Here is a 27,302-nt window from a genome sequence, read left to right on the forward strand (position 1 = left end):
AAGCACCGTGAGGATCATGTTCTTTGATTTCTTTGAATCCACTGGGACAGGTGGACCACCTCCTGTCCCAGTGGATTCTGGAAGACCTCACTGGTTGACCCCAGTGTGTGAGGACATGGTGCTGTGGTTCTGCCAAGCTGACCTGCAGCACAGAACCACCGCAGGGAACTGTGCTGGTAAGGCAAGGCAAGGCAAATTTATTTATATAGCACAATTCAGTACAGGGACAATGCAAAGTGCTTTACATGATTAAAATATAGCAAATTAAAACAGAATAAAAGCAAGTAGGAATAAAATGTAGATAGAAATTAGAACAAAGAAGTGGTGATTCAGTTAACTAGAACAGTTGAAGGCAATCCTAAACAAATGTGTTTTTAATCTTGATTTAAAGGAACTCAGGCTTTCCGCACCTTTACAATTTTCTGGAAGTTTGTTCCAGATCAGTGGAGCATAGGAACTAAATGCTGCTTCTCCATGTCTGGTTCTGGTTCTGGTTCTGGTTCTGCAGAGCAGGCTGGAGCCAGAAGACCTGAGTGGTCTGGATGGTTGATACACCGATAACAAGTCTGTGATGTATTTAGGTGCTAATTCAGGGATTTATAGACTAACAGAAGTATTTTAAAGTCTATTCTCTGAGATCCAGGGAGCCAGTGGAAGGACTTCAGAACTGGGGTGATGTGCTCTACTTTCTTAGTCTTAGTGAGAACGCGGGCAGCAGGTTCTGGATCAGCTGCAACTGTCTGATCCACTTTTTAGGCAGACCTGTGAAAACACCGTTGCAGTAATCTATTCAACTAAAAATAAACGCATGGGTTAGTTTTTCCAGATCCTGCTGAGACATCAGTCCTTTAATCCTAGAAATGTTCTTCAGGTGATAGAAAGCCGACCTTGTAACTGTCTTTAGATGCTTTTGGAGGTTCAGGTCTGAGTCCATCACTCAGACCATCAGCTCCCCAGGCTGCCAGCTTCAGACGTTCCCTGATGACTCTGCAATAGTCGACTCAGGGTTCAGACAGAGACAGAGCTTTGTAGACTACTGCCAGTAGAACCATCTCATGTTAAATGCAGGGAATGCAAAAGTGGACGTTTGCAGGCAGAACCACCTTTTTGAAACCGGCTAACATTCAGGTAACTGATGCATGGAGCTTCTGCAGAGCTGCAGAGCTCTTTCAGTGACAGACGGCTGCATCCCAGATGCTCACAGGAGCGTTTCCGCAGGTCCTTCCTCCAAGCTGCTGCTAGACTCCATAATCTATGCTGCTCACAACAGACTCAATAAGTGTTTACATCGTCCTAATAGTTGCACAGGTTCTGATCTCATCAATAATCACTTACACGCTCTCAGGTGCCGAGGTACACTTGCACACATTTTAGTTTCTCTGAGGAGTTTGCTTCATGCATATTCCACAGTTTTCTCACAACGTTCAGTAAATCAGCTGCTGTCTATTCTCTATTTAACGTGAACATTGCATTTGTTTATGTAATGTATGCATTTTAACTGAAATATGCCCTTTAATCAATAAATTATTTTGCACAATATTTTCTCTTTTCCCCCTTTATGATAAATTTGTTCTCTTCTGCTTCGGTACTTAACTTTAAATTAACATTTTAGATTGTATTATTGTAGTGTGTAACTCTGATATATCCTGCCTGCGTCACAGCCTAATTTCCCCATTGTGGGACAATAAATGTATTTCTATTCCGTTCTATCCTGGTTTTATGACAACTCACTCTCTGTGTCCAGGCTCCGCTTTATGTGACGCAGTAAAATAAGCTATAAAACTGATCAAGTTGACTTTACCAGCGTGTGACTTTGTTCTTCACTTTAAACAGAACTTTATGAAAAACACATAACAGATGATTAACCCAGCAGCAGCTCGCTCACCAGTGCTCCCAGCCAGTATGGAAACTCAGTAAAATTCAGTCTCCAGTAAGTAGCTTCACTCGCACGGAGGATCCCCCCAAAGCCCATAGTGAGCAGTCCAGTCATTATCTGCATGGCCTGTAGTGGATGAAACACAGAGAGATAAAATTGGGGGGATAGAAGACAAACCAAGGCCTAAAAGTTTGGCTTCAGCACCAACACGTGATCTGTGTGATTCCGCTTGAACCAGAGCTGAGTGAGAGCAGCAAAGTTAAAGGTTGTGAAAGTTAAAACTCACGCCGAGCACTGAAAGAGACGTTCCCTGGGTCTTCCTCAGGTGCTGAGAGACGGAGCAGCACAGCGGGTTGTAGCAAAGGCTCTTCAGGATCTGACACACAGGAGGCCACGGGCTTTGGGGGTTGGACTGGATCGTGAAAACAGTGACCCCGTCTTGTTTCGCCATGGTCACAGACATCTTTACCGGCTCCTGGGGGCTTGATGGAAACCAGAAGCACAGAAATGTTGAAGCTGCTGAGTCAGACTCAGGTCGCATCAGGAACCGGCAGCGATAGACTCCTGGTGGTGCTCCAGCACCTGCCCTGCTGCCCTGGATAAGCAAAGGGCATTTCCTTATCCAGGGCAGCAGTGTTTATATATTAGACTGCCTTTAATAGGGTTCTCTCTGAATGTTTCTCCCAGAAAAATGTAGTGAAAAACAGAAGGTGTTAGTATCAGGTAGGTAAAAAGTAGTATTTTATGTTTATGAAACAGCATTTCCATAAACCACCAGAGGTTTAATGTTGTGGTAAAACAGCTCTGACTAGCTGATAGCGTTTCAAAGACAAATAAAGACACAACTAGAGAATTATCTAATAAGTTATTACGTTCTCAAACCTTTTCTACAAACCCACACGTCTTAAAAATGTGTGAACTGTCTATTTAAGATCCCACCACAGCTATTTACTCAGGCTGAGATCTGGACTTTGACTGGGCCGCTGTAACACTTCAGGTCTGTTTGCTTTCCGGCCATTCTGTCGTAGATTCGCTGCTTTGGGCCAAACCTCACAGTACCGACTCTGACTGTAGACGAGTCCATGGTCCACTTACAGCAGTGTGATCGAGTCACATGTGGTTGTTTTTTTTATATAAGAACAAGCAGTTGTTAATTTAAGGTTATGTCTTGCTAATACAAACCTGATGTTTTTTTAATGTCCAAAGAACATATTGTTTTTTTTATGCATATGTGAGTTATTTAGGGTTAAACTGACAGCTCATTTATGGACATCAGACTAATCAGAGAAAAAGAGTTACTCATTTTGCATTCAACATTCACTGGTAATGATGTGCTTTAAAATACTAATTTTATAGTTAGTCAAATTCAATAAAAAAAAAAAAATTGGTTCATTTGATTTACAGGCGGATTAAATCGACAGAAACTCACCAGTAAGATCCAGTTCAACAGAAGACCAACGTTAGATTGAAGCGAGTGAAGACCTGGCTCAGGAGTATTGGGTCAACACTGCCAACCTGTCATCAGAAGCACCTCCTCCCACCAGGAAGCCATAAGGAAGCTGAGATATCCACTGAGCAAATAAATACACCTGTTATAAAACATGATTGCAGACCAGCAAGGCAGCACAAACTGATGTTTTTAAGGCCTGAAACATGGCGTATAAAAACAATTGAATTCTATTTTATTTATATAAAACCAATTCTCAACACAGGTCATCTCAAGGCTCTTCCCAAAGTCAGACTCCATCAGATCCTCCAGGTTGGTGAGAAAGTTTCCTCTCTAAGGAAACCCAGCAGGTTGCATCAAGTCTCTCCAAGCAGCATTCACTCCTCCTGAAAGAGCGTAGAGCCACAGTGGACAGTCGTCTGCATTGTTGATGGCTTTGCAGCGATCCCTCATACTGAGCATGCATGAAGCGACAGTGGAGAGGAAAACTCCCCTTTAACAGGGTAATAGAGGATGATCTGCCTCCCCTGATGATGTCACAGCTAACAGAACGCCAGACCAGGTGTACCTTCTATGAAGAGAAAAATGACAGAGAACAAAAAGTTAAAAGCTGAAATAATAACAAACAATGCAGATTGGAGAGCAGTAGAAATAGACCCTGATGTCCTCCAGCAGTCTAAGCCTATAGCATTTAGACTTAGATGTTAACCCGTTTAGTGCTTAATAGACTAACAGAAGTATTTTGAAGTCTATTCTCTTTACATGGTTGAAAAAGAAGAATAATCTTAATCATCTACTGATACAGGCATACATTTATATTCAAATAAATACAGACGCATCCTAAAGTTTAGGTGATAGTATTGCCATTCTGATCCACACTCCTCGCCAGTTGGTGGCGCCGTTTTTCAGCTTTTACTGTGAAAGACTTCAATTCCCAGAATACATTACGAGAGAAACAGGAAGCGACGAGTCAGCTGACTCTACCGTGTCTTAAATCCCTGTTTGCGACACTTTAAGGGTCTCTGCTTAAAACATTTGGAGCATTTCTTTAAATAACAGCGTTTGTTAGTTAGTTTAGGAGGCAGAGATGCTGCGACCCAAAGCTTTGACGCAGGTGCTGAGCCAGGCGAACACAAATGGAGTCCAGAGCACTCTGTGAGTACGGAGCTAGCAGCAAGCTAGCCGCGTAGGGATTGGTTTAGACCGCTTTTAGCGTTTGTTTCGTTGGTTTTAGCTCGTATGGTTTGATGTTATTTATTGTTAAACTGCATTTTATTGTCTGACCTTTACCTCCGATGAATAACTGTTGAAATCCCAAGCTGACTGGCCTAGTATTTCTATCTTAAAAATGTGCAACTTATATCCATGACATTAACAGGTTATGAATAAGAACATTTTACTCTATAATAAATTATGGTATTATGACTGTTATAGTTATACTAATGTTTTTAACATTTAATCGTTGTTGTAATCGTTACTGTAATTTTGATACTTAGAATTTAAAAAAAGTAACAAAGCTAAATATTTAGTTTTCATGTAAACTTGCTTGTTTTACAGCTCGTCAAACCCTTTGGCCCTTCTCTAACACTGAGAATATAACAGGCTGATTATAAACCACTGAGTCAGCTTTTTGTTCAGCATTATCTTAATGAGACCAGTGAGACTGGACCTGAGTTATTCCACCAGGGGATATATTGAGTTGTCTTTCAGCCAGCTGAGCAGCAGTGTGCTGCGACACGTCAGTTTATGAATCAATGCTCCGTACTGTCGGAGAAAACTCCAGCGTACTCTCTGACAACTCATTAACCAGCCTTTAGGGTCGCTGTGTCTGTTCAGTTCGATTAAAGGTAGGGCTGATTTTGCCAAAAGTCATAACTGCGATATATTTCAACCATAATTGCAATTTAATTTAGATTTTTCTCTGCATTAACCATAAGCAACGAATGTGACCTGTAGATAAAGATTATTGTAAACAAGGACTCTCTAAAACAAGAAATGTAACAGTTTTTATTAATCAGAATATTATTATTCTAGAGAATAGCCTTTAATTGATTTGGACGTCAATCCTTGCTGAACATAAAGCGCAACCAACAAACAAGTCTATTTATTAATGCTGTGGTGAGATTCCTGAAAGTTTCTGTAAACAAGTATTATTTTATAAACTCTAAAACAAAAAATAAAAGTAGATTATATCACTGCTGCAGCTCTTTTCCCTTCCATGTAAAGGCAAACCTACTTTAAGCACATTACCGAGACGTAAATTGTGCTTCTTATTCATTAATTGTTAGAAACAAGAATTGCAGACCTCTGTGATTTGGAAATTTTGTTCTTTAAAATTGTGATTAAATTGCAAATGCAATTAATTGTCCAACTTTAATTAGGGGAGGCCAGTTATTTGACCACCTCAGCAACCTGTGGCTCTTATAAAATGTTAAATAAAACAATTTAAATACTTTTTTTTCTAGTCATGCTAACCACTCAAAACGCCTCAAACTACAGCCTCACTCCCCCAATCTCACACATTCATACACCCATACAAAGATCAATAGGCAATTTGGGATTAAGTGCCTTGCCCAGGGGCACATGGACATGTGAACCGCAAACTTCTAATTGCAAAATGACTACCCGCAAATAAAAAAGTTTTATAAATTATAAATGCAATAAGAAAGGGTTATTTTAGCAGTTCTCTGTATCTGCTTAGAATAGATGGTGCAATGCTTTTAAAAGTAGTTTAATGCTTTTAACTATAGGCTTTTGATTTTAAGTGTATGTATCTTGTTTCCATATTTATGAAAATGGCTCATTCAGCTGGCATCATTTTCAAAAAAAAAAATTCCATTTTAAAAGATGGATTATCCCTTCTGCTGTACAATCAGAAAAAACACTTTTTGTATTTACATTTTCTAAGCTTTCAAAATAAAATGTTTCATTCCATATGTTTCCAAAATCAATCTTTTTTTTTTATATGCGGCTCTAGATAAATTCTACTTTGTTGCAGACGGAGTTAAAAGTGACTCTTTGAACTGAAAAGCCTGCAGACCCTTGGTGTAGAAAAATGATCTTTGGCATCTGAAAAGGACATCTGCCTCTTTTTAGCTAAAAAATTGTCAAAATTGTTGGAATCTCCTCTGGCTGAAATTCTTTATCACTTGCAAGTTTGAACCTGAACCAGATGGTGCTTTTAAATGTCCGCCTCTCATTAAATCTGTCCTTCAGTCAGTCTATGGAAGGATTTTAAGTCTTAGCTCATAAGTAGATGATACGTCCATCTGTTACTATCCTTAGTTCCGTCGCCTACATATGATTCTAGGTCTTCATCATGTTATGAAGACTTTGACCCCCAAACCTGCGATAGATTTGATTGGCCGGAAGGCTGAGGCGCACATAGGGTGGTAGAAAAATCCTGATGATGGAAAAGTGAGGAAACTGTGAGTCAATTACAACTGACACGGTCTCAATATGAAATATCAGCTCTAATAAAAACATATTCCTTTATCCTCCCACAGCTTGCTGAATAACGAGGGCTCTCTGCTGGCTTACTCTGGTTACGGAGACACCGACGCCCGAGTTACAGCGGCCATCGCCAGCAACATCTGGGCGGCCTACGACAAGAACGGCCACCAAGCCTTCAACGAGGACAAGCTCAAATTCATCCTCATGGACTGTATGGTGAGGAACCCGGCTGGGGCGTGAAGGAAAAAGGCTGCCGATGAGTCTTTAGGAGATTCAAGCCATTATTTTCTGTTTCTCTGGGCCTCAGGAAGGAAGAGTGGCCATCACGCGCGTAGCCAACCTGCTGCTGTGTATGTACGCCAAGGAGACGGTGGGCTTTGGGATGCTGAAAGCCAAGGTGAGACCTTTCACACATCCTTCTCTGTAAAGCTAAACTTCCTCCTGAACTAGCGCTGTGCATAAAAATCGATACAAAGATTAATATCGATGTTTTTAAAAACAATTTAATATCGATATTCTGGCTTTCAATATCAATGTACCTCCCAACCCCTAGGGGGCGTTATTACTGTTCACAGCGAGGAAGAGCAAGTGAGACAAATTTGAGGAACGACGTTTGGCACATTTATGGTTTCTGGGATGCGTTAAATGCATTGATACAAATGCACTTTATGTCCCTGTTAAAATATCAGTGTTCAATAAATTGAACATAAATATAATATTTGGCTGGTTTTGTTGATTGAATTACTTTGAGCTTTAATTGGAAAGTAATAAATATCGATATTGGAGTCAAATCAAGCTGAGCTATGTATCCAGAATCGTCCTAGATGATACCCAGTCCTACCATAGACATAATATAAGAGTAGACTCGTCATTGGGCGGGTTCTGCCTATGCTGGGATGCGTCAGAGCGTCCGCCATCTTAAATGTGGCAAATCTGAAGTTACTCAATCACTTAAACAGTATCGGAGGGACTTTAATCTCTGAATATACTTTGTATTTGTAGTATTTTGTTTGTAATATTACAAGTTTATTTTCGTATCCCTTTAGCTTCATTCTCCTGAATTTATTCTCCTAAAGAATAAAAATATTTAAAATAATCTAACCTGGCCCTATTACTCCAGGAGTGAAATAATTCTGCAAACTGAATATTCTGGAAATGTTCCCCCTTAATTCTCATAATATGATGTTTTTATCATAACATTATCTCTTTTGTGTTTGTTTGCTTATTTTTACTTTATTGACCTAGGACTTTTTTTTCCTTATATTATTAATTTTACCTCTTTAATACTCACCCAAAAAGTCTGTTCCTAAAGGTTCACATGTGACACGGTTTTTATGAAATAATGAAGACCACAATGTTTGGATTTACCAAATTGATCCTTATATTCATATATATATATATATATATATATATATCATATATATATATATGTGTGTGTGTGTGTGTATTTATTGCAGCACAGGAATGAGGCATCTTCTCTGATCCACGTTCACAATAACAGAACTCAACTTTTTTCTGCCACATACAATATGGCGGTGACGTTGACGTGCGAACCTGCGCCCTATGACGCGTCTACGTATATATGTCTGTGAGTCCTACCCTGAAGCAGCTGTTTTACTTCATTTGCTCATAGAGCTCGTTAGCAAGACAGCACTGACTAGTTAACTTTGAATGAAAATATCCTAAACAAGTAATGAATAAGGTTTAAAATAATATTTTTTCCCCTTATTGCAAATATTTTCACCCCAGTCTGGCATTAAGGAGGGAAATAAATGTGGTAGTTCTTTATTTTGTCATCCTTATCCAGACCTGGAAAAACACTTACATGATCTCCAGACTTTTCCAGGCCATGTAGGAACCAGAATATACGTTTAGATTTTAATTTAACTGAGTGTCAGGTATTTGACCTTGAAGACGACATAGCTAACTGAACTATAAATGAGGAGAAAAGACGGTTTTCTTTTACTGTAAATGGTGCATTTCACACTGAACATGAACGAGGCGGTCTGAGCGAGGGATTTACGTATTATCTGTGTAAAAGAGCCGATTCCTGCAGTCACAGCGACGCGGTCGGCTCAGAACGAGCGGAGCGGTGACTTTCGCTATAGTTCAATAAAAAATCTGAACTTTTCTGTCAAATCGCAGCTACCAATCAGATCTGGTGTTGTTGCGACACACAGTGAACCTTTTTTTCAATCATAGAAAAACTATTTTTGATGAAGGAATGCTCTTCAGTGGTTTTTGGGTGGCTTAGAAAAAAGCTGTTTTAATTTCGCTCTTAAAAGCAGTTAAATCATTCTTCAGTCGTCCTCCTGTAGCTCCAGAACTGGACCGGCCAGCCGGCGCTTCTGCAGCCGGATCTGACGCTCTGTCTGTCGCCCTCTTGTTCTGATCTCCCGCTGTCCTGACGTCTGTCGTACGGTGATCCGTCCTCAAAGCGGGATAACAGTTTTGGATCCTGAACAGACAAACGCACTGCAGGAAGTGACCGTCATCCAGCCGTAGCTCCTGGACTCGCTGAACTGGGAGCATCTCTGCAGGATCTGGTGAACCGGCAGGGACGCCGTTGTTCGGTTTTCCCCGTTAAATGCACAGCGGTCCACACCGCGGTTCTGTGTGAACGCTGAGTTTATTAATGCAGCTTTGTCCTTTAACAAACGTTTAGTTAAAGGAGGCTCCTGGCTCATCTCTCTGGATGTTAGACATCTTATATCCTGCCTGGAACCCTGGGTGGGAGATTAAAGGTGCAGCATTTCACTGGTTTTGCTCATATCTTGCAGGGCAGAAGTTTCTGTGATCAGAAAGTCCATTTCAGACCCTCTTTTTTCTTTGTATCTTCTCTCGTTAGAAATCTCTTTTTGTCACTGTTATTTCGACTATCTTGTTTGTCTCTTTTAATTTTACAGTTATTTTCAGTTTTGTGTGTGTGTGTACAGCACTTTGTTCTTGTAAAGTGCTCTATAAATAAATATAGTATGGTGTGCAGATTTATCTCCTTTTAAAGTCGGACCCTCTGTGCTCCATCCAACCTCTCCTACAGGACCTTGACAAAATCTTTCTGGGCTTAAGTGAAAATAAAAGGGGTGATTTAATTCAGTCCTCACTGCAATTTATGAACCTTGGTGCTCTGGAAGCAGCTGTTAAGCAGCAGGTGACAAATCGGGTATAACGCTCTTCTCTCCATGCTGCCTGTGTGCCAAATTGATTTTTAAATCATTTTCTTGGCTTTTCAATGCATTTATGGTCTCACTCTGTCTTCCTGGGCCCCGCTCCTGATGGTGAAACCAAAAACTAGGCTGAAGTTAAGAGGAAATCGCACCTTTTTAGTCATTGCTCTACAATTATGAAGCAGGCCACAATTCATTATTAGCCAGGCTTATTTTTAGTCTTGGATTATTAGCACCTGGAGAGCATTGTTGAAGTCATCATGGTGTTCCTGGTGGTGACTTGCACTACAGGGTTTGTCTTCCAGAGGAACGTTGTGCTTTGGCTCTGAGTTTATGGCATCACAGAGTTTGATGCCTTAGCCGAGTGTCTTCATCAGGAAAAGTCTAGATGAGTTTTAGCCTGTTAGGTTGCAGAAGACAGACAGAAAACCCTCAGGGAGAGGGCTCCCTGCTCTCTCGCTTAAACCATGCTGATTTATCTGAATATGGATCCCAGTTACCAGGAATTAATACTAAAATGTCCTCATTATCGAATTATGATAATGTTATGAAATATTATTTGTTCTGCTGATAAGAGTGATGTCTTGGAAGAGTATTCATAAATGTATTCATATATTTTGTAATCCTTTCATCACAAACATACTCTTTAGTTTTTTTTTTATTGGGATCTTTCTGTAATCGACCAACACAAAGTTGTGCATAATTACTATTACTATTATAATATCGTCCGTCTGTCGGCTTCCTTTTATCCGAGATCGGGTCGCTGTTTGTTTCCTGAATCGAGCGTAATTGTACGTTAAGATAGTTTGCTGTGGTTAAAGTGTGCCGTGTACAGGAGTGAATACTTCTTTCACTGCAATTACAGCCACAAGTATGAGTGTCTTCACCAGCTTTAAACATCTTGAACCTGAAATCTTCTGTCCAAAACATCTCAAGCTCAGTCAGGTTGGATGGAGACGGTCTAAAGATTTGTTTTCAACCTTTACCAAAAGTTCTAGGTGAGCTTTAGGCCTCCAGGCCATGCTAACACCTGAATGTGCCTTTCTCCACGCCGTTCTCTCTTGTTGCTCTGGCTGCATGTTAATGAACCAGCGCTCACTCTCAGGACTCTTGCTGCCTTTTAGGTGGTTTAGTTTCCTTCCAGGTTCAGCCTGTATTCACCTCCATCCGCCTCCCACCAACTGACCGGCTTCCCCGTTCTGCTGCAGAAGACCATCTCCCCATAGCCTGACAGTGCCCCCACCAAGGCTGCACAGCATAACACATAATTGTGTGTACAAAATTCTCATCTCAGACTCTTTAGAGTGCGGTAATTATCGGTCAACATAGTCCAGGTGTTATGTATTTTCTCAAAGGGAGTGACATATTTTACTTTTAATGCTTTACTGTTTTTGTTCTGCAATCATCTACACCAGGGACGCTCCAGCCCAGACCCGGTTAGCTGCCGTCCTGCAAAGTTTAGATCAGGGGTGTCAAACTCATTTTGGTTTAGGGGCCGCATTCAGCTTAATCTGATCTCAAGAGGGCCACACGAGTTAACTCATTGCAAGATTAAATAGAACTAATAAATGTGGACTTGTTGATTTTTATATTAAGTTAATTTCACTTTTACACAATATATTATGAATAACCTCAGCGTTTTTAAGAAAAGTATGTGCAATTTCAACAATACTTTTACTCAGTTAAACATTTACTTGTGCATTATGCATAAGAACTGATCACAGTGATTGTACAATGTTGAAAAACATTTATTCACATTTTTTGGAACTTAAAAACACTGTCCTGCATGACAAAATACATCAAACAGATAAAAATTAAGAAATGATTTAGATTTTTCCACACCTGAAGCTTAATCTGCTAATTAAAAAACAGCGCCCCTCGTGGACAATATAGGAACTGCATATTTTCAATTAAACGAAGTACATGTTTTTTTCAATAATTGTTTTATCATTCTCTTCCTTTTATCTTTTCCACTTGTGAAAGTCAAATCTGATGAGCTCTTTGTGGCATCTTATTGCCACATTGCCAGACAGGACACTGGGAAAAAATATATATATATATATATATTTTTTTTTTTTTTTTTTTTTATAATGATAATGCATTTAGCCACAGGGCCGGACTAAATTGTTCGGCGGGCCGTATGTTTGACACCCCTGCTTTAGATGCAGCCGTGCTCCAACGCTCCTGAATAAAAGGAGTGCTCTAGCTCTGCTGAGGCCCGGTAACGACCCATCTGGTTCCGGTGTGTTGGAGGACGGATGCATCTGAAAGGTGCAGCTTGGTAGCTCTGGAGGACTGGCCTTGAGCTCCTCTGATCTACACTCAGGCCAGAAATGGTGGCTGCTGTGGACTGCAGCCCCCTTGTGGTGGCTGATGGACATAGCAGCTCCACTGGAGGGAAACTTCACACTTTAAGGGTGTATTTCATTATACTTTGATGTATAAAAAAAAGTCATAACATTACGAATAAAATACAATCTCTATCAGCCTTTTCACTGTATTTCAGAAGACAGTTGATCATTAAAATTCTCTAATGGGAATTTTCAGAATGGATGTGTAAGCCTCTTATGGAGCGGGTTGGAGACCAGGAAGTGATAAATGTTACACTTTTAGACAGGCAAATAAGGGTTATTTGAGTTACGCCTGTCTGCTTCTCTCAGGTTATTCTCTTACGCGTGTTTTATCAGTGGCTTCTCGCAGAGATTACCCGTATTTACTGGTCTGACGGTCTGCAGAACGCAACAGCCTTCCCTTTCTGTGCAAGAATGACTAACGCATATTGATAAATGACGGCAGCAGACCATGTTTACCTTCTGTTTTAAGAGCGACAATCACAACTGGTTTGTCGTTGTAAAATCGACAAAGTTCCTGAAAATATTAGACCAACAGATATATATTCCATAGTGAACTCTGAGCTTTTAGCTATGTGGTGCTATATCTTAATCAAAATCATGCCCAAAGTGGTATTTTGCTTGATTCTTACATGTCTGAGTAATTTTCGTGAATCCTCTCCAAACAGCAGCCCCTCCCAGTCCTAGATAACGACTAGTCTGCATAGAGCGGCCGTTCCCCGTCCCCTCCAGGAAGTACAGAGCTTGACCACGCCGCCCAGTAAACAGCGAGCAGTGATTTGAGGCACAACGCGATCATTTCTGCTCAAAGTTGAGACAAAGTGGCTCTTTTAGCGCCTGATCTGCACGGCAGCAACAGCATCTGCTCATTTCTAAGATCATGCTGCGCCGGCTCTAGAGCGCCCCCGCACGGGGAGAGGTGGTGTTGTGGCAAGCGTCTTTCATCCAGGTTGGAAAAAAATGGCACCAGTAAACAACTAATATTTCACAACAAATGGATTACTCTGTAATGCCACAGGAAGTATTTAACCATACATGTTCCTATAGTTGACTCTGGAAGCCTTAACGAAAGCACGATATTGATCCTTTAACGTGTAGCTAGCAGACGGGCTGAAGGCTTGCAGCAGCTCTGGGGTCAGAGCCTGTTAACAGTTCTGATTTGTGCTGCGTTTGCAGGCGGAGGCCCTGGTGCGGTATCTGGAGGACCCGTTGACTCAGGTGGCAGCATCCTAGCAGATCTGTGGCCGAAGCTCTGCACGCTTCTGGGAGAAGATCACATGGTCCTTGGCGGACCGCCGTCCCTCTCTGACTGTAGCACAACAAGTCCGAGTGAGCGGCTCGTTGCCTGTTTGTCGTTTTTTTGTTATTATTTACCAGATTAGATGTCGGGGTTGAATTTTCTCGGTCATCTCGTCCTTTACAGCAAAACTGCAGTCCTTCTTAAACACTCACAACTACATAACGATGACTTTAAAGATGCAGTGAAAGTATCTGCCTAAAAAAATGCAGTTAGGAATATTTACCTGTTTCAGTTGTGAAATAAAGAAGATTCTGTCCAGACAACCTTGTTCTCATTTTCAGGCAACGATGAGCAGCCACATAGATGGAGGTGACCCGAGTTATTTAAGAGCTAAACTATCTGTGTTAAAACGTTCGGTTCTGTTAACTTTGTCAGGTTTAATTAGGTGGAAAGTTTTCTCCCTTTATTAACCTGCGGAGGGCCAAATCTAGCAAAAATCAACATAAGTGCAGAAATACATAAATGGCCCGATGAAGTAATTATTTAGCACCATAAAAGATATTATGTAATTGATGTGGTTATTTTAATCATTTAACCATGCCTTACTGTTCTTTTTAATAAAATTCTCTCCTTTTATGTTAATTTTCTTATAGACGTATGTGTATTTTTTCCTGTTTCTCTTAAATCATTTAACGTCTCATTACTTCTGTGTTTGTAAAAATGTTTTGCCTTTATTTAATACCCCTTTTTGTCTGATTCCTGTAGAAAATTAAGTTTTTATGGCTTTAAAATGATCCTTTGGCAGTTGTGAATTTGCAAATTAGAGGTTTACTTCCTGTTTAACCTGCAGCGTTTGGTTTATGACCTGCAGGATGCATCTGTCGTGGTTAAAATGATTTGGAGAGTTTCTCACTTTCCATAAGTTTCTTACCAGCTCTAATTATTCTAGAAGAATGTTTTTTTGGTTTTTTTTTTACCAAGAACAAAAATTATGAGCTTGTGCTCTTGGGGCAATAAAAGTACAGTTTGTCTGACTTTTCCATTTGCATTCTTTACTTAATACCAACATTTTGTTTCCTGTTAATAAAAACCTAAAATGAAACCCATCTCCAACTCTTTCTTATTGAAACTTTGGCAAAGACATTTTATTAACCTTCATTCACTTATTTATTTCTATACTGCAGCCAACATGTTAAAAAGTACAATTATAGAAATCTTTCTAAAACAGGTAAAAGATAAGTTAAAAATCTGGAATTAAATGTCGGTGGTTGCAGAGTCGGGGTGCTGCGACTGAACAGGTCCGGTCAGCCCAATGTTTAGATTTAGTTCTGGCAACGTTCAAGAAGGACCGGGCCGACGACATCAGGCAGAAAATGTTGGGCGGACCATTGAGGGCTTTAAACAAATTTTAAAATATGTTCTAAAAGACGTGCAGCCGGGTTTTGGGCCAGCAGAAGCCTGTTCATGGCTGACGGAGACACGGACACATGAAAGCGTGCTACCAATTACAACTACAATGGATTTAAAAATACACGACTGAACGTTTACAGCATTTTTTGCACCATTATTATTTTGCACTGTAAACATGGTTGAACATTCTTCTGCACACTTTTTTAAAAACTGTTTTCCTCCTGCACTGTTACATTCTTATCACTGCTGCACTTTATATTGTAATCTTATTTTATTTCAACTGCAATCTTATTACTTTGTCATAAGCTGTATGCAACGAAATGTTTTGTGTCCACTCTGTACATACAAAATGACAAAGTTTGTCTAAGTCAAAATTATAAGACCAAGAGACCAACACTGAAAGCTGAATCACTCAGACGCCCAGACCTGGAATAAAATGAAAAATAAATTCAGTTCTGTCTCAGAACCTAAAGCAACACACAGCTGGTAAAGAAAACCAACGTGGAGATGCTCCTCGTTCAGGTCCACCCATGCAGGAGTCTTTTTCCTGTTTGTGTTCTTTAATTGGTCAAAGCTGAAATAAAAACCCAGTAATAATTAAAAAAGCAGATGATGCAGTACAGTGGATGAGAGCAGCTCTGACTGAAGACATTTTACGAGCTCTCTGAAGCAAAAGCGGGGCTGAGAGGCGTCGGTTCTGTCCCAGAACTATTCCTGCTTCCTCCTGGTTTCCTCCAGCAGGAGGAGCCTCGCCTTACCTGCTCAGGTGTACCTGCCTAACCTGCCCCCCCGTGTCACACGCCTCCGCCGCTCTGCAGCCGCTCTGCAGCCGCTCTGCAGCCGCTCTGCAGCCGCTCCCTAGCCCAGGGGCCGCCCACTGCAGCACAACAACCTGGAAACGCTCTGCGTGTCCTTTTCAAACAAACCAGCCCTCTGTTAGCTGAGACTGAGAGGAGGGAGGCGCAGGGCAGGAAGCTGCTGACAGGCGTCCATGTGGCAGAACACATCTGCACCCAGTTCCTGCGCTCTTTAACGCATCCGAAGCTGCTTTGCTCTCCGTGTCATCTTACATCCTGCCTTCAGACGGCGAGAGGCATTATCCAGGGAGACGACGGCACTGAATGGACACAACATGGGCTCAGATGAGGCTTACAACTTTGTATTTAAGGGTGAGTACCTGCCCTCCGGGATGTTTTCATTTTATCCCCGGATATCTTCTTATAAAGGGCTGATAGGGGCCTCCTCATAGCCCCCCCGGCTGCCTGATTAATCTCCCTTGTTTATTATTAACCTCCTGGTATGTTGGGCTGCGTGCTAGCTGTTGACAAGAAGCTGAATGATTGTGGGAATAAACAGCCAATCATTGATTAGAGGGAACACTGAATCCTCAGATGTCAGAGAGGGCTGTTGTTTTTTTGGAAAGCTGAACCTCAGCTGGAGGATTTGCATCACTGCAAAGCCGAGCGACGCTGCAGTGATGTCACCTGCTCTGCATGCTGCCTCTGAAAGCAACGCTTTTAGTTCGACAGGGCGGCGAACACAGAATTACCTCTGGTGTAAAGTAACAGAAGCTGTGCCATCTCTTCACATGCATCCTCCCGTCTTCTGCACCTCGATGCTCTCTGAGATCAGCTTCAAATGTCTTCTATGCAAAAAAAGACTTCAGAGTTCTCGGAAACAGGTATGACATGAAATTCAAGGTTCTGGAACACAACGATGCGCAACTGGTAAATAAAAAAAAAAAAGGCACAACACAAATTGAAGAGCCAAAACAAAAGAGGAAGCGGATCACTTGTTTTAATTATAAAAATTCTACTAAATCCACCCAAAGATCCAAACACATCCTGGCCTGTGTGAACCTTGTGTGAGTTTGTGTTGCAGCCCGGTGCCACCGAACAAATGTGATAATTAACTGATCGACGGTGTGAGCTCCTCCATAGAAGCACAGAGGTGTGTAAACACACCGCTGGAGGTCCAAAGACACCAGCAATAAACCATGATGAACGGCACCATGTTGGGAGAAAACCAATCAGCAGAAGCACGTTAGGTGAACTGTTAAAAATGCCGGTGGAAGGGGGATGGTTTGGGCTTGTTTACCTTAAACTCAGAGTCACATGTGCAGCCGTCCGTCCTATAGCTGAAGCTGGGCCTAAACTGGGCCACCAACAGGACAATCAATAAACAAATCTAAAGATTCAAGCAATCAATGGCCTAGTCAAAGTCCAGACCGCAACTTGACTGCAGTGCTCTTGCTGGAGAGAGCCGTGTAGAAACGAATGAGCTGCAGCTGTGTCTCTCACATCGTTAACGTCCCTCCTTAACGATGTGAGAGACAGAAGAAGTCAGTCAGAACATTATTCTAACAGCTTCTGCGTTCTGCTTCAGTTTGTGTTAAATAAACAGTAAAAGGGCAATATTACAAGTCTGAACACCAAACTACTGATGCAACATATTCTGACATCCAGTTACACAAGAACATTCATGGTGGTTTAAAAAGCAGAGGTGGGACCAAGTCATTACCTCTGAAGTATTTTAAAAAATCCCTTTATAATCCCACAGAGGGGGATTAACCCGTAGGGAGCAGTGTGCTGCTACACTGCAGGGATCTGTGGTCAGGGGTCCTGCTCAGAGACCCAGAGTGTCAGGCTGGGTTTCAAACCAGCAACCTTTGGGGTCTCTCCAAGATGCAAACGTTTTGCTGTCTAACCACCAGGCCACCACTTCCACCAAAAAAAAACAACAACAATAAAAACATCAAGTCAAGTCATTATGAGTTATCCCTGAAGCACTACACACACAGAAACCACTAAAAAATGTCACAAAGCATCTAAAAATGCTTTCTGTAAATGTGTAAAGTCTTTCCTGAAGGCTTTCCGGCCTGCAATGGACTGGCTACTTGGGATGGGCTCCTCCTATCAAGTCATTTTAAGTTAAGTTGTGTTGAATTATCAACTCTGACACTCAAATCAACTCATTAAGTCAAAGTTCTCACCTCTACTAATAAGATGAAACTCTATGTTGCTTCATTAGCTGCAAAAAGGGAACTAAAAGTAATTAAATTCTTCTTGAAATTAGTGCATTTATCCTTGATTTCAGCAGATAAATACAATGATTGAGTATTTTTATCCCTAAAATAAGATAATTAGATATATTCACTTGAGATAAGACGATGGAGATGACTTGTTCCTATTTTAAGAGCAAAAATCATTCCACTGGTAGATCATCTTATTTACCTGCTCAAATCAAGGGGAAAAACGCTCATTTCAAAACATTTTTACTCTTTTTTGCAGTATGGGAAACCTTCATCCACGCCCAGTGAGTTTACCAATCAATACGGGACTTTCTAGACATCCTAAATGTGGTTGATGCCCAGATTCACAGCTTTAAACTGGACGACATTCTGCACCACGGCTTAAAATAGCTTCAGAAAATCCCGGTGCATTTTTTATGTTTCCTTTGAAAAAGTTTTAAAAAATCTGCATCTAGAAAGCATCAGTATCAGTACATGAACATTCAAGAGCATGATGCTCCCAAGTGACGATATTACAGTTGTTGTCATAAAAATAAATCCTGCAAAACAGCATTGGTTCCTTTCTTGGCAGAGTTCATGCAACCTCCGTGATTCACTGATAACATTGAAACTAATCAGTTTAATCAGATAATGGCAAGTTTTAATGGAATGTTAGTGGCTGAAGCCTCTAAATTCATAAAGAAGGATAAGCTGGATTTACCTCTTTGTGGCACAGCTTAGACCTCAGAGCTTTAAGGTATAATTGTCTATAGGTAGGCAAGCTGTGATAGCCAGTACTGGTGGTAGGAATTACAGAATAATTCTTATTTTTACGTTAGAGGTGGAGTGTTTCAGGTCTGCATCAGTCAGTGGGCCGTCCATCTGCAGAACTCCAGCCCTGAAAATGATAAAAACAAAGGTGTGACGAGTGTGAGGGTCACTGCAACTCTTCGGGTTCTTCCAGGTTTCCAAAGGATCAACAAACCCGACCGACAAAGTGCTCCAAGGTCGCTTGTCCTGCATTTCCATAGAAACTAGCAGGATTGTTTGCTTAAGAGGTTACTCAGTAGCAGAAGAGAGAACGAGGAACGTAGCTCGCTCCAAGCAGAAGATTGAACAATAACTAAAAACTAGTTAAAACAGCATGTGAAGAGCAAACTGTAAAATATTCTTTGTCATTGCCTCAGTACTCGGCTTTAGTTTACAGAAAATGAAACTCAGATCTTATCGAAACGGCAGAAAGTTTTCTTTTTTTAATTTGATTATCTGAAACACATGAACAACCATTTGAAAAAGCAAAAGCATTGATGTTTTCTTTTATTTGGGATGTTCCTGACCTTGAGTCGTTCTTTATACATTTTCCTTCCTTAAATTTCTGTTTTCTTCTCTATATTCTGTGAAGTTTCCATGTTCGTGTCTAAATGTGACGTCTAAAGCAAACTTTCTATCACAACCGGTCTGACAATAATTCAATCACATGATTTCTATCAGCATAAACCAGAAATACGAATGTCTGCAGGGTAAGCTTGAGAAACTACAGATGCTGGTACAAAAAATGCCAAAACGAAGTACAAGAAATATGAGAATCCTGTAGAGAAATATTTTGTCAACTACAAAAAAGGTAAAAATCTAAGTTTATAATATAAATATCCTTAATTGTCCCATAGGGGGGAAATTCAAAGGCAAATAGAGCATGCAGATTCACACAAGAGTAAAAATATAAAAATAATAAGAAAAGATGTACTATACACTACAGCCAAGTTAGACACATTCAAGTTTAAAGTAGAACAAGTCATTAGTGCAGTTTCAGCATCTCTGTTTGTTTGTTTTTTTACAAATACAACTCCTGAGTAGTAATTTCTTACATTAATGTAGCAAGGCCACCAATAGGCTTCAGGTTACATTTTATTAAGGAACTATGTGGACTAGTCCCTTTCAGCAATTTCTGATCATTACTTAAAACGTTTATCCGAATTCTGCTGAAAGGTGCATTAAAAAGATTTCCCTTTAGAGCTACTGTTCTGTAGTTATAAAAATAGACATATTTTCACTTCCAAATGTTTAAAAATTAATAACACAACAGCTCAAGGAGCAAGACCGAGAATTATCTAACCTAATGCAACATATGCAACCATTTACTCTTAAAACCAGGACTGACATTTCAGGTCAACACCATTAAGACACAAGAATTAAATATTTAATTAATAAAGAAAAGAGATAAATAACATAATATCTGTTTTTTTTTCCATAAAATTAAGTAATAAAAACTTTACGTAGATGACTTTTGAAAGTTTTCTAGCAAATACAGTGGTTTTACAAAACTTTTTCTAACAAAAGGTCAAAAATCATACTGGAGTTTAACCGGCAGCATATTTCTAATCCCTAAAAAAAGAAAAATTCAACCACACTCACAAAACAAGCAAACTAAGTTAAAGGCATTGGTGCTTGCAGCCATATTAACTTTTGTTTGAACAGTTTTGGTTCAGCTCAACATGTTTTGAGTGAAAAGTTGAATGTCTTCCAATTTCCCGTTTCCTCTTGGTTCTGGCATTTCACCAATTTTCATTGATTTTAATGCCGTTTCTTGACTCACAGTCAAACTGACCCAACCTGTCCACCAACAAGTAGCTATTAATTTTGGGAGTAGATGTTGGGCTGAAAAATGTCTGTTGTCACAGTTTCAAACAGCTTCAGGCCAGAAAACAAACAGAAACACTTCCTCAGATGTCCCAATAGTCTGCTCACATCCAAACCAAAGGTGGTTAGACCGGAGATATCAAGAACATAAGCTGCAATCTTTACCCATCCCTGTTTTACAACTTTAATATGTCAACAGGTGTTGTTACAGTAAAAACTCTGGCCCAATCAAGCCAAGTCTTTGTGAATCAGACTCTTATGACTGAAAGCCAAATATTAGTCACTGAAATGTGCAGCGGGGGTGAAACTGTTTACCCAGCAGGTAGGCTCCACTGGTCAGGTTAGAAGAAGTAGCTGTTGAACTTGTTCCACCTGATTTGGACCCACCTCACCCCCATTCTGACTGTTTTACCATTCCAGAAACCAAGCTTCACTTTGTTTCACATCCCAGTTTTTGGCTGAGTTCTCCGCAGCCTTCCTGGAGAGTAGAACACAAATAGGGGAGATAAAAAAAAACACTGTGAAGTCATAGGAGTGAGATTTAACTTCCTAGAGGACAGCCGGTGTAGCAAAGCTGTTGGTTACCCGTTGTGAAATTTCTGGCTTATATATATATATATATAATGCAAAAGCCTAATTAGCAGCAACGTTGTTTCAGCTCAGTTTTGCAATCTTTCTCTGAGGTTTAAACCATCAGATCTTTTACAATGAAGCTGTTTCCTAATGGCGTAATTATTAAAGTCTCAGAGAGCTCAGACACTAGATTTATGGAGTAATTACAGGGAGAGGAGCACACCCACACCCAGGGGGTTTATTTTTTTTATTTTTTAAATGTTGTAAGGGATGAGATAGTTTGGAATAAAAACATCTAACCTCTACTGGGATCTTTTGCAGTGGTTCTAATTGGAGAATCTGGAGTTGGGAAGAGCAACCTGTTGTCCCGGTTCACGAAAAACGAGTTCAACCACGACAGTCGCACGACCATCGGGGTGGAGTTCAGCACACGGACGGTGCAGCTCAACGGCTTCACCATCAAGGCGCAGATCTGGGACACGGCAGGTCTAGAACGATACCGGGCCATCACGTCTGCGTGAGTGCCCCGCCGCTCACAGCTTTTAATGGAACTGTTTCTGTATGTTTTTATTCTAATACTGAACTACAGGTTGGTGGTAAGAGCTGCAGCGTCACAGCAAGGAGGCCTTCTCTCTGGAGCATGCATGGATTTTCTCCTTTGGTCTTAATGTGGCCTGCATGCCACATGATGGCCCCTCACACCGCTGCAAACTGTGCTTTAGAGAAACAAGTTTCTGATTGCTGCATAAATCTTTTTTTTTTTTAGCATCTTTGGTATCAGCCAGCTCTTTCCATCTGCTTTGACTGCTTTAGCATCCAGTACAACCACAAACAAACATCTGTTTTCTTAAATCAGGAGGCATTGAGGAGAAAAATAAGTTGTAAGGAGGAACTTTTGCCTCAGATCTGTATAGCGACTGGTGGTAAGAGCTGGGCTCAAACAGAGGAGATGATTCAATCTTGCACCAACCTTCAAGCACTGGGCTGTGACACAATCTCAAACACAGTAAAAACCACCATGCATAACAGCAGGCTGCTGTAATGGAGCAGTTTTAAAATACTGATGGATCTGATTGATGCAGCTTTGAGTTAAGGAATTGAATTTCCAAACTTTTTTCTTCTAAATTTGGCACATGGAAGGCTTGTTTTCTTGCACCATTAGTAGTTGAGCAACCTTTGTGTCAGCATCTTAAGCTGATGCTGTTATGAGCCAAAACACAGGCAAAGACACGCACTGATCCTCAGAACTGAGAAACATTTACCTGAAAACCCGCCCAGCACCTTCCTGACTCCACTCAGCTTCCAGCTGGCACAATGACGGATCAGAGTCCAACTGGTTTGAGAGGAAACCTCCAAACCCTCCGAGGTTCTCTTTTTCTGAAAGGCACCACTGATTCCCTCTGTTTTTAATTAAACTACGAGGATTAGCACCAGAAACTGGTTTTAAAACAATGGAGCTGTGTCAGATTTTATTTTTCAGGCACAGCAGAATCTGAGGACATGCTTCATCGCCGGATTAGCTCTCCTCTTGTCGCCCTCAATGTTTAAGTAATTACTTACTGACTCACTCCAGCGTGCAAATTACCCTTCCAATGGAATTTCACATTTATCCCATAACAGCCGTCTAAACCCTATTAAATTTGAATTAATTACAAAGCAGGAGTAAGGAAGGAGAATTGTAATTGTTAGGAACTTATCAGCTCAAAACTCTTGCTCTCTTCATATATATATATATATATATATATATATATATATATATATATATATATATATAACCTGTCCAGGGTGTAACCTGATAGATAGATAGATAGATAGATAGATAGATAGATAGATAGATAGATAGATAGATAGATAGATAGATAGATAGATAGATAGATAGATAGATAGATAGATAGATAGATAGATAGATAGATAGATAGATAGATAGATAGATAGATAGATAGATAGATAGATAGATAGATAGATAGATAGATAGATAGATAGATAGATAGATAGATAGATAGATAGATAGATAGATAGATAGCGTAGGAGCCGGAGGTGAACCTGCTGCAACGGCTCTAGAAGCGACCTTTGTTGGTTTGATGCGTGTCTGGGTGGCTTTCTGTTGCATTGCTTCAAAATGAAGGCAACTGAAAGTTAAAGTTGCTCCTGAGAGTTGTAGTGTTGCTGATAGGTATGCAACAGACAACCATCAAGGTGAGATTGGTTTATTAGAGCTTTGTTGTCACAGAGAGGTCTAAGCAAAGCACACACTGCATACCGACCACACCGGTCACAGACCAGCAGCTGGTGTGTTTTTAGTGAACTGAAAACTAACTTCTCAAGTTCTCAACAACACGGCTCATTGTCTCTGCATACAGCTACTGTACATCATGGTGTATTTGCACAGTGACATGCAGGTAAGCTATAGCATGCCCAGAAAGTGAAAAACATCCTCCCTCTGACTCTCAACCTGTAAAAACTACAACAGCATCGCAATCTGAGAGTAAATGAATCCTGCATTCAGTGATGATTGTAAAATATCCATTTACAATTTTCAGTGAGTCAAATGAAACAAGATTGTTCTCCTCATAGCATTAAGATTATTAATAACAAACCTTTGAAGGATTAATCCAGTTTAAACACGTTTTGTTTCTTTAGGAAGACGGCAGAAGACCATTTGATGTTTAATGGATGTGTAGCCGTTAAAATGCTCTGACATCAGCGTCTTCCCCACAGGTACTACAGGGGCGCCGTCGGAGCCCTGCTGGTCTATGACATCACCAAACATCTCACCTATGAGAGCGTGGAGCGCTGGCTGAAGGAGCTGTACGACCACGCTGACCCCCACATGGTGGTGATGCTGGTGGGCAACAAAACGGACCTGGAGTCAGAGAGATCTGTGCCCACAGAGGAGGCCAAAGACTTTGCAGGTCCTGTTTGTTGATTATTGATCCATCGTGATAACGAGACGATGTCAAAAGATCAGCTGTGAGATGTTGCCGCTTACGGCGAAGTCTCTCAAAATGTCTTCTAACGATGTCAAGAACATGTTTATTTTTATTTTCCAGAAAAGAAAGGTCTGCTGTTTCTGGAGACGTCTGCCTTGCAGTCAACTAATGTGGAAGCAGCGTTCAACCAGGTCCTGGCAGGTGATTCATCATTTTCAGCTTCTTTTTTAGTTATGATGTCTGAATGGATTGATAAATCTGTGCATCTGTGCGCACTAAAGATAACTAGATAACCAGTAGGAGTATCTCCTTATCTACTAGTTGTCCCACAAGCCTTCATTCTGACGCGCTCACGTAACGCCAGTGTGCGCTCTTTCCTTCCGAGTTTCCGCTTGCTGGCTGCACATGCACACTTCTAGTTTTTATGTATCTGGTTAGCTTAGCGGTTAGCTTAGCAATTAGCTTTGGTGTTAGCCGTTCATTTTAGCTCCGCTGCTCCCACTGTATACTTTGAACATGGCTGAGAGTCACAAGAAGTAAACCACGTTCATGTTTATGAGAAGAAGAGGAAGACCTCAGTAGAAAGAAATAAGACCAGAGTGGATCTGGGAGATTTTTAAGAAGCAATCCTCCTGAGGAGCAGAATAGCAAGTAAGACGGTCATGTGTAGTTATTCAAAAAGGGACTTGGGGAAACTTCCAGGAAAATCACAGACTCTAGCTTAATCTCCCAGCTGTGCTGAGTAAGGCTTTTCTAAAGCAACTGTTCATGTGAGGTTCAGTGAAGTTACCAGCAACAACGGATCAAATTCCTACAGTGGGAGGTGATGCTGCAAATCTGTAGAAAGATGAAAATCCCAGAAAGCGGTGGTAAGCTAACAGCTTGTCAGACGTGGCCCCCATTTTGATTTGTTTTAGCGACATAAAACTATTAAAGACAGTGTGGGGGAAGTTCTCTGGAATATAAAGATGTTTACCTGACTCCGCCAGATAGATTTGCTCCGCATATCCATCTGGAAACCTTCCGTTGAAGTAATTTTGGGAAGGGGCGAAAATACTGGTTAGCTGATTGGCCTATGTTGGTGATAGACGGGCCAAATAAACCAATCAGATTCGTCGTCGCTCTGTTACGAGCGACGGCGAAAACTCAACCACAAGCCAAGCTACTCTTTCTGCTGCAGGTAAAGGCTCGTTAGCTCAGCAAAGAAATACTCTGTAATTCCGATAAAACTTGCTCGGTAGCCACGCTAACGCTAGTTTCATCATTCTTTAGACTGAACTGTCGCGCTTCTTGTTGCGCATACCTCTCAACTTTTGACGACACTTGAGAGTGAGATTGTTGACGGGGGGGGGGGGGTCGGTGCTATTTGTCGATTGTTGACGGGGGGGGGGGGGGGGGTGCTGTTTGTCGATTGTTGACGGGGGGGGGGGGGGGGGGGGTGCTGTTGGTCGAGTGTAAACGGTCCAACGGGGGGGGGGGGGGGCTATTTTTCGATGCAACAATGTACAACGGGGGGGGGGGGGGGGTGTTGTTCCATTCAAGACGGTCACTATTTTAGACGGACTTTGCTTTCATGTTACAGTTTGTAATAAAACATGACGACTTACCATTTAATTCGCACACCACACGGACCGTACAACTGTTTCACTTTGGATGAGGGAAACTTGTTTGCGCGGCGGCGGTCCTTGCAGCTGTGTTACCTCTACTACTGGACGTGCGGAAACCATTGTACCGCAAATTGGTTCCGCCATGACGCTAAGCGTCCGTACGCGTGCGTTTCAAGAGTGAGATTTTCATTGTAAGATTGAGATTTTCAAAGTAATGCGTGTGAGCGTGTGCAATTGATGAAATGCGTGTGTCACACGGTCAATGCGTGAGAGTTGAGAGCTATGTTGTTGCGTCACACCTCAACCCGCCTCAAAGCCAACGCTGATTGGACGTTCGTTTGGTGAACGGCTCCAAATTTTCTTTAACGGAGAGTAGCCAGACTGATCTGCGAGTGAAACCTTGAAAGCTCGCGAGATCAGGATGGTCTCACGAGGCTAGCAAATCTGTACAAAGATGAAAAACCCGAAAGCGCGGTGGTAAGCTAACAGCTTGTCAGACGTGGCCCCCATTTTGATTTGTTTTAGCGACATAAAACTACTAAAGGCAGTGTGGGGGAAGTTCTCTGGAATATAGATTGAAATGGTTTTGGTTTCAGTTCAAAATTGCCTAAACTAGCTAAAATGGGTAGCTCGTCTGACTAGCTGTTAGCCTTCCACTGTGAAGCTGTGAAGATTTGATAACTTCACCCCTACTCTCTGCAGTCTGACATCATTCTACCATAAACTATTATAGTTAACATCACTTTAAAGAAATATACACTACAACTTCCTGAACAATTTTTATGGATTAAAACAAAACCTAAGCAAAGTGTTTTGCCGTCTTATCACGTTGGTATAAGACTAGATTTTTGTTACTTTTCCATCCAAACAGTATTTGTGTTTCTCCAACAGGAAGGTTTGAAGCTTTGGGTTGTTTTAAACCAGTAAAATTCGGTTTTGCATGTCTTCTATTCTGAGTAAGCGTTTGCTTGACTCCTGCCCGAGAACCTCTCCCTGTTCTTCCAAACTGAAACCACACTATCTACTGTTTATAACACACTGACTATTCACAGGTACCCGACACACCCCCTGTTAAAAAAAAAAGAAACTGGCTATACTTTAAATATTTAAGCTATGTCACTTTTACCACACAGAGATTCACAAGAAAGTGAGCAGCAAAGAAGTGGTGCGAGGCTCCATAAATGCTGTGACCCTGAACAGCCCCAGAGGAGAAACTGAAGAGAAGAAGCCCTGCTGCAAGAACATCTGAACCCACTGGGGGGTCCAGGGACCCACCTACCACGCTGGGAATGAAGTCTATAAGAGTCAGGCGACATGGAGACCTCGTGTGCCCAAATAAATGGTTTATGGTTTGGTGTTGCTGGTTTGAAATGACTGATTTCTGATCTGCACAGGCTTAAAATACAAGTGCATGTAGCTGGAAACCAACAACCAGCTTTCAAAGAAGAGCTGTTCTTTGTGGGACAAAGGTCATCACGGAAACACTGGACTGGAACCTGTCAGATTATTTGTGGTGGGAATTTGCAAATGTGTAGTTTAAACGAGAGAAGATGTTTGACTGATGAAATGTTGCGTCTGAAAACCAGCTGCTTGACGACCTG

At 41.2% G+C, this 27,302-nt stretch overlaps 3 protein-coding genes across 3 annotated transcripts in view; 2 read left to right on the plus strand and 1 right to left on the minus strand.

Annotated features, from left to right (window-relative positions):
• The window catches only part of LOC105939781, an 8,474-nt gene extending 5,062 nt beyond the window's left edge, over window positions 1-3,412 (minus strand). Inside the window, exons 1-3 of the mRNA XM_012882078.3 lie at window positions 3,306-3,412; window positions 2,163-2,358; window positions 1,886-2,002 (exon numbers count right to left, since the gene is read on the minus strand). Coding sequence (XP_012737532.2) covers window positions 1,886-2,002; window positions 2,163-2,339 — 294 coding nt within the window. The 5' untranslated portion in view covers window positions 2,340-2,358; window positions 3,306-3,412. The remainder of the gene's footprint in view (window positions 1-1,885; window positions 2,003-2,162; window positions 2,359-3,305) is intronic.
• An 847-nt stretch (window positions 3,413-4,259) lies between these two features.
• On the plus strand, window positions 4,260-14,636 carry lamtor2 (late endosomal/lysosomal adaptor, MAPK and MTOR activator 2). Its single transcript, XM_012882079.3, has 4 exons — window positions 4,260-4,478; window positions 6,830-6,992; window positions 7,084-7,173; window positions 13,471-14,636. The coding sequence occupies exons 1-4, from the start codon at window positions 4,411-4,413 to the stop codon at window positions 13,525-13,527; spliced, it is 378 nt and encodes a 125-aa protein (XP_012737533.1). The 5' UTR covers window positions 4,260-4,410; the 3' UTR covers window positions 13,528-14,636.
• A 1,177-nt stretch (window positions 14,637-15,813) lies between these two features.
• rab25b (RAB25, member RAS oncogene family b) lies at window positions 15,814-27,060 on the plus strand. The gene is made up of 5 exons (XM_012882092.3): window positions 15,814-16,113; window positions 21,486-21,681; window positions 23,883-24,076; window positions 24,215-24,295; window positions 26,835-27,060. The coding sequence occupies exons 1-5, from the start codon at window positions 16,077-16,079 to the stop codon at window positions 26,948-26,950; spliced, it is 624 nt and encodes a 207-aa protein (XP_012737546.2). The 5' UTR covers window positions 15,814-16,076; the 3' UTR covers window positions 26,951-27,060.
• Window positions 27,061-27,302: the final 242 nt, after the last annotated feature.

Source organism: Fundulus heteroclitus, chromosome 3 (genome assembly GCF_011125445.2).
Source record: "Fundulus heteroclitus isolate FHET01 chromosome 3, MU-UCD_Fhet_4.1, whole genome shotgun sequence".
Classification (NCBI taxonomy): Eukaryota; Metazoa; Chordata; class Actinopteri; order Cyprinodontiformes; family Fundulidae; genus Fundulus; species Fundulus heteroclitus.